This window comes from Triplophysa dalaica, chromosome 18 (genome assembly GCF_015846415.1).
Source record: "Triplophysa dalaica isolate WHDGS20190420 chromosome 18, ASM1584641v1, whole genome shotgun sequence".
Taxonomy (NCBI): Eukaryota; Metazoa; Chordata; class Actinopteri; order Cypriniformes; family Nemacheilidae; genus Triplophysa; species Triplophysa dalaica.
The window spans coordinates 2530768-2542010 of NC_079559.1; the positions used below are offsets into that span (position 1 = coordinate 2530768).

General features: G+C 36.6%; 1 protein-coding gene across 1 annotated transcript; it reads right to left on the reverse strand.

Annotated features, from left to right (window-relative positions):
• Positions 1-253: 253 nt before the first annotated feature.
• irak1 (interleukin-1 receptor-associated kinase 1) lies at positions 254-11085 on the reverse strand. Its single transcript, XM_056729850.1, has 14 exons — positions 10491-11085; positions 9330-9497; positions 7962-8042; positions 7566-7645; positions 7162-7347; positions 6862-6926; positions 6347-6461; positions 6050-6159; positions 4985-5192; positions 4757-4825; positions 4444-4665; positions 3243-3681; positions 3037-3144; positions 254-1058 (listed from the first exon to the last, which is right to left on the reverse strand). The coding sequence occupies exons 1-14, from the start codon at positions 10600-10602 to the stop codon at positions 967-969; spliced, it is 2055 nt and encodes a 684-aa protein (XP_056585828.1). The 5' UTR covers positions 10603-11085; the 3' UTR covers positions 254-966.
• Between the last annotated feature and the right edge of the window lie 158 nt (positions 11086-11243).

Sequence of the window (11243 nt, forward strand, 5' to 3'; positions counted from 1 at the left end):
AAATAAACGATCTTACAGTGTCTCAAAAAATCTTGGGCATCTTTTATATTTCTTTATCACTGAACTTTTTTGCAAAGGCTGTAATATATATATTTTTGGCAATTCTTTCTGATTTTTTGCACTTAATAATACGTCAATATTGCTCTGCAAAATTCACCCGGAGTATATTGTATAAATCTAAAACACTTATTGTCACAACATATGAGTGTATATTCAATTAACAAAAGTGAAATGTTTAAATAGATTTTCCAAATTGGGTAATTGTGCTTCTTTTTATTACAGTTGTAGATTCAGTAATTGCTTCTATTCACTCATTGTTAAATTTTACTTTACAAAAGAATAAACTGAAATAAAAACATGACATTTACATTCATTCGGCACATGCTTTCATCAAAATCAACAAAAAAGTTAAAATAAATCTAAAATAGTTTCCACAGTGTTGGTATTGTTCTTTAATCTAATCAAATTCTCATATCAATCCTTTCATACGTTCAAAATGTTACTCATGAACACTTTCACTAGGAAATGTAAATGTTGACCTTTCTTTACAATTTATGCAAGAGTGTTAAACAGGGTAGTTAAATAGAAATAGGTTAGACATAGAAGTTTCTCATGTGCTTAAGTCATAGTCTACAAACAACTTAAAACCACACTTTCATAAATGAAATTTCTAAGAGAACAAGGCCCCCAAAAAAACAGAGAGATCACATCGCCAAAATAACAGGCGTATCATTATAAAATACAGAGATGTCTATGATATGTCATTCAACATTTACATCTACACAACTTGAGCTTACTATATCCCAGTTTTTTATTTAAAAATGACATAATACTGCAGTTTTGCTATATTGAGGTATTTATGAAAGTATGCTTCTCTAACGTTTTCAAAAACAGAAAGTACCATAAAAGAAATGTCAAGAATAAAATTATTTGATATTTTGGTTAATCTTTCCCAAACTTCCAGTCTTATACCACAGTTGGTGACAGTAGGCTGGTTCCCGAAGTCTCGCTGGCAAATTCATCACTCTCCTCTGGCTCTCTTGTTTGGGTATTCATCCCTAAAACAGAATGAACAGCTGTAAGTACACTAATGATTTTTTCTTTCAAGCCATACAGTTAATAAGGAATATCCAAAATATAAATGCAGCTACTGTGTTGACATAAAACTCTTTTAGTGTTTTCAGATTTAAAAAAAAATGTTTTATAGATTTTTATCATGTCAACCAGCAACCACTATCCCAGGTTCTTCAGACAATGTGGCCAAATGTATGACAAGTGTTTTTGTTGCATTCACAGTATGTACATTTCAACTTAAGTAATTGACTAAAAAAAGTTATTTCACCAATACACACTTTTGGTGTCGACACTGGGTCTTAAAGGGACAGTCTTCATCATTGAAGACAGAATTTTCATTTTTGGGTGAACCGTTCTTTTAGGTTATGGTCTTGTACAAAGGCTTATATGTCAAACACCTGCACTTTGAAAGTAAAAGGGGTCATGTGGTGCGAATACATGTTTTTCTGTGTCTTTGGTTTGTTACATCAATTGCCCATACATGTATTAGACACGTAAAATTGCAAAAAATGAAAGAGTCGGAATAAAAGATGCATTCTATCTAAGAGCGAATGCTCACCCAGACCTGCCTGAAACACATCGTGTGACCACACCCACACAAATCTACGTCAGTTGATGGTATGAGTTGACTAAGACCGGCCAAATGTATACGCAAGTAAGATGGCCGTACCTGTCAGTACAATTGCTTTAGAACCTGATGTTCCAAATATGGTAAGAGGCGTTATATTTATGTCACACGCTTGCAGTTTTCGACCAATTACTACGCACTGGTTAACTAGCCAATCATAGCACACCTCGCTTTTCAGAGTGATGAGCTTTGTTAAAATTCTGTACGTTTTAGAGAGGTGGAGCAAAGAGGAGATACAAACATGCACAGTATGTGGAAAATACAGCGTTTTTTACTTTAAATCGAGTATACACGTTGCATTACATCTAAAAGAAACCATAATATTTGTTTTAGCCGTGTCATATGACCCCTTTAAATTTACCTGTCTACAACTTCAGAGTTTGTGCAATGCCACAAATCTACAGAAATCGCCATTTGGTTTTAAGGAAGGAGAGACTTGTCCTATTTCAAAGAAAAAGAAGAAATCCTTGAAAGATAAACTGGACTGGGGGCACTGAGCATGAATTAACTGTGCCAGTGGGGCTAGAACAGCCTTAGCCAACGGTTTGGCGAGATGGTTACGTTGATGTTGCTAATGTGTTGTAATGATATGCCATATGAAACCGGGGGCAGTGAGCATGCATTAACGGTGCCAGTGGGCTAGAATAGCCTTAGCCAACAGGCTATACAATACAACCATATAGCCAACATATGGTTGTATTGAGGTTTAATGCCACAGAGCTACCAGCAAAGCAAGCGAGGCTGCAGCCACTAATCTGGATGAGCTAATTGACACAGGAAGTAGGGTTCAGAGGACAGGTCCAGTGGAGGAAAATCAAGAACTGGCCAGTGGTGCGGAAAGAAGAAGCCACTGGCCTTGGTTGAGGCGGATGGACACAGCATGGGCTGCTGGATGACCAGGATCAACCTGCCGTGTGCCTCCCTTGGCTGAGGGTGTCTTGAGATAAAGGGCCGAAACAACAAATGAGGCTGAAGTGCACAACTGACGATGTATTCCCATTGATGGGAAACATAGAAAGGACATTAACAGCACCACCTCACCAAAAGGCATCTTAACCTCATGAAAGTGGGATCTGACACACAACTCATGAGATGTCTCTATGATAATAGCAAGGAAAGGTATGTATTTCTTTAATCATAGATCTCCCATACACCGAGGTACATACGACCCCAGTGAAACCTCCGACCTCCTTTCCTCTATTCATATTCTTGACTGCACCCCCTGTCATGCATAAGGCGTGGGAAATGTCCTATTGGCCAATTAAACTGTACTGAAATAGTGGGATTATAACACCTAGTCCTATTAAATTAATCTGATTCCATTAATGAGTCACCTGATGAGAGCAGATCAGAAGTTAAAATCCTCCCCTCTTCATAAAGCTCCATTTTCTGGACCAGCCTCTGTCTCACAGGGTTAATAACAACTTCCTGATTAGAAAAATCTGTAAAGTTTCAGACAGAAAATACAGAGTCAGACATTCAGCAAACAGGCTAATTCAACACACCATTTTTTTATTTTGTTGAGTTAATATCTCATTACCTCCATTTTGATTGGACTGTGATGGGTCATCGAGTAGAGATCCACCTGATTTAGTCCTCTGAATATCACAGGCCCCGCATGACGAAGGCTGGACTCTGCTACAAGTGTTTGAGAGATAGTGAGAGAAACCTTGACTCTCGTCTGATTCACACGGCGTTCCAGAGGACTGTGAAGCCCACGATACAGCATTCCACCCAGACTCTCCTGACTGAGTCACTACAGATGTCAAGGAAGGAAAGACTGGCTTATGAAGGCAGGGGCAAGTATTTTCTTGAGGGCAGATTTTGGAGAATTTGCTGGTGAGAGAGTCCAGGGAGCTGTCTTCAGAACGCAGAGGCTCCGGTGTGGACAGATCAGATGATACTGAAGCCATTTTCATTATAGTGGATCTGCCGGACGTCTTCAACCCTGAATGCAAATCTAGGAGTTCTTTGAAAACCTATTGAAGAAAAACAAAAGAAAGTTAAAAGAGTCATGAAGACATCAATTTTAACCCAAGCTTTTGCTACATAAGGGGAAATTGTTTTCAAGCGAACATCCTGTAAGTGTCAGAACTGAAAACGCCCTTGTTACTAAAATTAAAACTGTCATTGACACCAGGAAATTAGTTTTACCTGGGGACCTATACTCGTTTGTAAATATTGCAGAGGTTGTCTGTGATCTTAATCCCGTGCGAATCGGCCATGTCTGTAATTTGAAAAGTAAAAATGATCCCACAAATTACCTAAACCCTATTTTGATGAACATAGAGGTTCTGTGATGATATTAGTCCCGTGTGAATTGGAATCTCTGTGATTTGGCGGGCTCATATATCATTTTTCAAGGTTTTTTCCACCGTTTGCGAATTATGGAGGCTGTTTTTGATATTTTTTCGAGTGCTGGGTGATATCCATAAATTACCTGCCAACACTGTTGTTTTGTCCGGGAGTCTCCCGTTTGTTTATATATCATGGAAACTCTCGTAACATTTGAGACCCGCGACCGCGATTAATGATTTAGTGATGTTTTTGAATGTAAAAACAATGCATAGGTAGACCTCATACAACAGTATAAAACAATAAACAAGGCCAGTTCATGACACCATTAAAGGTGCACGTTGAAAAGTGACTTGGGCCTCCGGTCATGTCAGTATATCAAAAAAGTGAAAGAATGAAAAAGTATCAATTACAGTTAATCATATTGCATAAATACATCATCCTACTTTGGTCATGGGTGGTCTCTTCTTCCTCCGCCTGTCTAGACACTGACATGCCAGTTTGGAGATTTCCATTGATCCATGTAGGGCAGGTGTGCCTTCGGTCATCAGTCGAGGATCAAGGTGTTTCTTGCAGATGTTCTCAGCCGCTTGCAAGGACAATTCCTGCGAGTTCCTTCCTTTGCTGAAGCTTCTGTCATCATCCTCCACCTCTTTTACTAGATCTTTCTGTGAGAAATAAAAGGTTATTTATGGGTCACCAACCACAGCCAAAATTGATATAATATAAGAATTAAAAACATTTTTTTTATTGTCTCACCAAATAAACATTCTTAAAATAGCCATCGACTTCTAGGGCCTTTCGTCCAGTAAGTACCTCTAATATGACCTGTGGTAAAATATAAACTGGTATGTTATGTTTTTGAAAAGGAGTTTATCAACAATTTGATTTTTACAGAAAATATATCCATCGCACTACTGTTGTCTCTTGTAGCTTGACAATGTACGTTTAAATGCCAACGCTGAATACATTTCAGATTGTTCTTACCACACCAAAGCTGTAGACATCGATCTCCACCCCCAGCTGTCCGTCCTTCAAGTATTCCTCTGGGAGGTATGCGAGGGTTCCCCGTACCGTTGAAGTCTGTGCGACGCTACATGTCTTGCCTGGTGTTTTTTTGGGGTTGCGACAAAACCGCGCCATTCCAAAGTCCCCCAGCTTGGGCTCCAGATGATCCCCTAAAAGGATGTTAGAGCTGTAATAGAGGAAACATGAACGGGTTTGTAGAAGAAGCCTGGTGGGAATATCAACATAGAATCTCATTTGCAAACCCATTTTATTCCCTGACATTAACCAATACTACAAACAGCATTCCCCTTTAGCAGGCTGCAAAACTTGCATCCTTAAATACTGCTTAAAAAGCCATTTGGAAATGTCCCGTAAATTACCTATAAATTGTAACTTTCTCGCACCATTTGTCTTGTCATCATTTTAGTGACACCCGTGGCAAACAAGTAGATTAAACTGAAAGATTCAAAACTATTAAATGCATCCCTCTCCAGTGATTACAGGTTTTATAAATATGATGGGTGCGAGTAAAGACACAGGTAAATAATGAGTTTGCATCCATGAACACTTTCATTCTTAGGAATACATAAAACATAATATCTATAATATTATAGACAATCAAGATAATTTTGCTAATGATATAAAATTACAGCGTATCTGTTTTTTTAAATATTGTAAAAAAATTGTCATGATCAATGTGTCAAAGACGGCCCTAATAGAGAATTCACATGGTTAAACCATAACCTGCAGTAACTATTCTGAATGTTCCATGCAAAAACACTTTTTTTAATCAGGCAAAAGAAAATCCCCTTTTTAAATAAATTTTAATGAATTAATAAAAAAAAACTTTACTATAGATATGGAGAGCGAGAGTATCGTCAAACGTTGGAAAGATATTGAAATATGACAATCTAAGTATATTGGAGCAACAGATTCAAGCTTCAAATGATGGCTGGGTTCTAGGTGACATGATTTCAAATATAAAAATCAAAAGGGGTTATTATTTATCTAACATGGTGTTTATAACATTCATTTTGAACTCACCTCTTGATATCTCCATGAATAAGGACAGGTGAGCAGGAATGCAGGTACTGAACAGCTTTTGCTGTCCCCAGCAGAATATTAACACGCTGTGACCAAGAGAGGGCGTTGTCCTGAAAGAGACAGACATTACGATTTGAAGTGAAATTCAAGTTTCATCATGATTTAGCCAACCTCATGTGATTCCAAACCTGTCCTTACCGCACTCGTTTTATACTATATGAGTATATTAATTTTTTTATTTTTAAAACTTAAGTTTATTAAACCATACCATATTTTCTGTAAAATTTAGTTGCTCACCTCACAGTGTAGCCGGTCTTCTAAAGAGCCATTTGGCATATAAACATATATAAGACAATAAATTTGTCCTTGGATACTGTAGCCAACAAGTTCCATTATATTGGGATGTCTGTATCTGCGGGGTATAAAGATTGTGAACCTACTGCTTAACAGTAAATTAAAATATTTCATGAGAGTATTTAGCAGTAGCTGAAGAAAGGAAAGCTTGAAAGCGTTGGCTGAAGCATTAGAAAAAATTGACCTCATTAACAGACAAAGCATGACGACTAACCACAGACGGTTTGGCAGTGGGCTGGAGAGACTCATTTTTTACAGGTCATGAAGAGAGGTGTGGTGTATAAAGAGCAAACAGCTTTCAAGCGGGCAAGTCCCATTCTGTGTTTCTGTTGAACAAACATAAATGAATCACAGCCAGCGAAAGAGCAGATTAAGAGAACAAAAAAGGAAAAGCTGAAGGTGTAGGAGCAGAAAAATCAAGCCACAAAAGCAGAGGCCTTCAAGAGAAAGTTTCTTACTGCGAGAGTTTCTCCAATTCTGTCGTGAAACTTTCCTTTAAGACACTCCAGTCCAAATGAGAGTCCTGCAGAAACCAATATGAAACGGAGAAAGTCAGCTGAGCTCAATTTATCTTAGAAAACAAAGAAGAAAATTCCCTAAAAATGCACCACACTCGCTGATAGCTAAACCTTTATTACCTGATTCAATATAAGCATGATGCAAATTAGATTATGACAAAAAAATACATTGAAAATTACTATAAAAAAAATTCACACGTCTTCGAGTGTTAAATGCTTCCATCCTTCCTTCATTAGTACCTCTTTTAGCTTCTTGACAGCAAACTCTGTGTATCTCATCGTGGCTCGATACACGTGTCCGAATCCTCCTTCCCCAATTTGCCTGCACGTGTCAAAGTTGCATGTGCCATCTTGTACTTCCTCTAACGGCCAGCTCATCGCAGTTGAGGAAACAGGTGAGGAATCCTTGGGGTCCTCACACAGGCACTATGAACACACAAATGCGTTACTGAATTAAGAAACTGAAAGGGAGAAAATATGATGGCAAGAAGGATATAAAAATATGAAGGAAAAAATACATTAAAATTGTATACACTGACTATTGGCTCTCTAACACAACCAAAACACTGAGAATAATCGTTCCAGTACAAATGTAAAAAGGTTGTGGTCTATCTGTCTTGTGGTCTATGTCTTTGATGAAGCACCTTTCCTGACGTAGTAGGATTTTTTTTAATTATGGAATCCAGATCAGGGGGTGGAGGACCAGGCTTCGGTAGAGGAATTTCTGAAAAACATCACGGCATGCATTGGGATTAAAAATGGCCAAGAATTAAATGGCCAAATAATGTTTGAATCAAGTTTTATATCATGTTTGTCACAAAATATCGTTCTGAATTGTAAAGAATATTCTGTGAAAATATAAACTTGGTATCTTTAACATCGACCAAGTAAGGCATAGCGAGTCATAGTGAAATGAATTACTTTGACGCTCCCAATACCATAATGACATTAAAGACGTTATCTTGGATTTCAAATATGTGGTCAAATTTGGTTGAAAAACGTAATGTAATCATTGTTTAAAACTCAGTAAAACATTTTACCGGTGTTGAAACTGCTCGTAATGCTTGGTGGATTTGTTGAAGACGACCCTTGATCAGAATCAGACTGTTGGATACGTACGTCTGTGGAAATGCACAAAGAAGAACATTAGCACATACATAACCCAAAAACCTGTCGTGACTACACAACAGGGCTGTGCAAAATTCAGAATTTAATTCAATTAAATGAATTAATTTGAATTGACTCCACCCTCCAATTGAATTGGAATTACAGGAAGTGGAATTGAATTAATTGCAATTAAGAGAAATTAATTTTGATCACATATCAGAGAGAATGTGATACTTTTAACATACATTTTCTTCCTAATGGAAGTACAGACACTAACATTAAGCATACATTCCCTTAATGTTGAATAATCAGCAATATCTTCATTTCAAAGTAATCAAATGAAACAATGTTTTGGTAAATGCAATGATCATTTATTAAAGAACTTTACAGGGTAAAGTTGTTGCATCCAATGGTCAACGGTCCCTCAAATGTTTTGTACAATTGGAAAGTTATTACAATTTTAATGATCTGTTTTAGAGTATGTTTTTAATGTTAATTTGTGGTGAAAAGAAATAGGCCTATTTACTATAATAAAGAATTCTGTACATAAAGTCCATTCAATAATATATGTATGAAATTCATGTTGTAATCATATGTAATATATACTATAAAGCTTCATTGTTCAATACAATTTTATGGAATTCCAATTCTACTTTGAATTTGAATTGCAATTCAGTTTACTGTTTGCAATCTCAATTCAAATTCTAATTCACATTTGATAGTGGAATTTGGGGGTCTTTCTCCATTAAATTCTGAATTTTGTACAACCCTGCTACACAAAACAAAATGATATTATTTTGGATAATTATTACTTATACACAAATGGCTTTTAAATACTTTCTTTGTGAAAATCAAGCAAATATTGTTTAAAATGTTTGCATACATTATAAGCATACATCAGATATGCATCTGCAGTATAATGCCCATCGGATACCCCACTCTTTAGTTATTACAAAACAATTTTTTTAAATAACATGCACTTGTGATGGTGAATGCATGTATTATACATGCACATGTATAAAAAAGTAAATATGGGCATTAAGGTCTAAATATGAATAGGTGCTGAATTAGTATGTGTGCATTTTGAGAATGTCATTTTCAAACTGTAAATCTTAAAAGTGACTTCTAGGATGTTTTATGAATATTACTGTCAAAAAGTGTTCAAATCAACCTGAATTCACCTCGCCTTAATGAAGATCTGAATTAGGATTATGAAGTGGGTTTCATCATCAACCACAGAAACCACTTGATAATTCAGGTGGTGAAAGCATGACAGAGACAATGAGATCAAATTGACATACGTTCCACGATGACATCACGAGCGCGATACCACCGCAGGTCTTCAAGAACCTTCACGAGCTCTCCAACCGTTCCATTCCGACAGCCCCATGTGTGGATGAGCGTCTCAGTCCGTCTGCTGGTTTGCTCCAAAAGCCGAAGTTCAGTCTGATCAGATATTACTCGAGAAGCTGCATCAGAAATAAATCAGTTTAAACACCCAAAAATATACCATGGTGACCACAGTTTCCTTCAAAATACCGTAGATACCAGAGAATATAAGACTATGCACGCTCTCTCAGAAAGTGATAGAAGCTTTCAGAATCTTGTCATTTGGTTCAATTTTAATATTTAGTTGACAGTGGTGCCTAATGTCACGGCATTGCAGTAACAGCTTGTTGGCAAATTTAACTTCATAGACATCCAACAAGTATTTGTTACCATTAATAAATGCATTAACAAATCATCTTAGTTTATTGAACATTGACTAATATTAACAGTCATAACTAAGATTTTTGGAGAAAATGTGGTTTGGTGTGCATACAATAAAAAATCAATTGGGGCCAAAACATCTTTTGTGTTTTGCGGACTAAATTCACACAGGTTTGGAATAACAAGATAAAATAATATTTGGGCGAACTATCCAATAAAAAAAGATTTCATCCTTTTCAAACTAATGTACAAACCCAGATGGTAACTAGTACTAATAATAATCAAAACCTAAAAAGTATATCCATATTATAGTATCAAATCTCAACAAGCACATACACGGACAGATTTCTACAAGTGACAACTAATAGTGATCCACCTTTACCCCTCTTTAAATATATGAGCTATTACTTATGTGCCTTTGTGTAGTCTGACGTCATCAATCATCAGGCCAGAAAAACAATACTGACATTTAGCAAAAACAAATAAGACTTAAATAAATCTGACCCACGACCAACACAACCAAAACAAACATCGTGGCGAAGATTTACAAACTTGACTTAAAACAAGCGAATAAACTGTCGCTGTAACAATGAAACATTATCACGAAAACTGAACTTTTTAACGCAATTCAGACGGCTAACGTTAAGCAAGTTAGCGAGCGTGCTAATCAACAGGCCTTTGTAGGAATTAAAGATGTTTAGATAAACTAAACACGTGGACAGTTAATACACAGACAAATACAATAATCTTACCGAATGACATCCAGTCAGAGTGGGAAAGTGAATCCATTACACGTGTAAAGTCATTGATAACACACGCGGGTAAGTTGTACAGAAACTCCACGTTAAACTCCGCTCGAGACATTCTCAAAACCCTCCGCGCTTTAATGATTTTGTTGTGTTTTATTCTTATCTGTAGAATTGCTTTTTTGTATATTTTGTTATTGTAATTCGCGATTCTTGACAGTAGAGATCCTGCTTGCGGCTGTCACATTTTTGGTGGTCGTTTTCTTCTGCTATGACTCACCACCATAGCAGTCAGAGGTATTCATTATGTCGCCTTCGTTAAAATTCATTGCCGACGCCATACGTTCGTTCAAGATGACGTCAGGCGCGTAATTAATATTCATAAGATACATCGAACGTGTACACATCTTCACTTCTCTTTACGCCTTCACTTACAAAAACCTTCACTTCCCTTTTATACATTTATTGACAGGTCTTTATTTTTTAAGTGTTTTGTTAGGCATTTCGGGGTAATTTTTGTTATTGTTTTATTTTTTGTGCTTAAAAAAATCCGAGTGACGAACATGCCACAAATCCGTGACAACTTCTCATTACGCAAACCACGTTGCATAAGTGCGTATTTTTCACACGTATTACAAGCAGTGTTGGGTAAGTTAGTCTGAAAAAGTAATTAATTACTATCTATTAATTACATATTCAATAATGTAATTAGATTACTGAACAAATTACTCTCTCCAAAAAGTATTTAGTTACTTATTA

Excerpts from the sequence above, each read along its gene's own strand:
- irak1 (XM_056729850.1), bottom strand. The coding sequence starts at position 10,602 with ATGTCTCGAGCGGAGTTTAACGTGGAGTTTCTGTACAACTTACCCGCG. Across the intron at positions 4,666-4,756 it reads ATTTTAAGAATGTTTATTTG|AAAGATCTAGTAAAAGAGGT; the intron begins GTGAGACAATAA and ends TATTTCTCACAG. Across the intron at positions 1,059-3,036 it reads TTCTGATCTGCTCTCATCAG|GGATGAATACCCAAACAAGA; the intron begins GTGACTCATTAA and ends ATTCTGTTTTAG.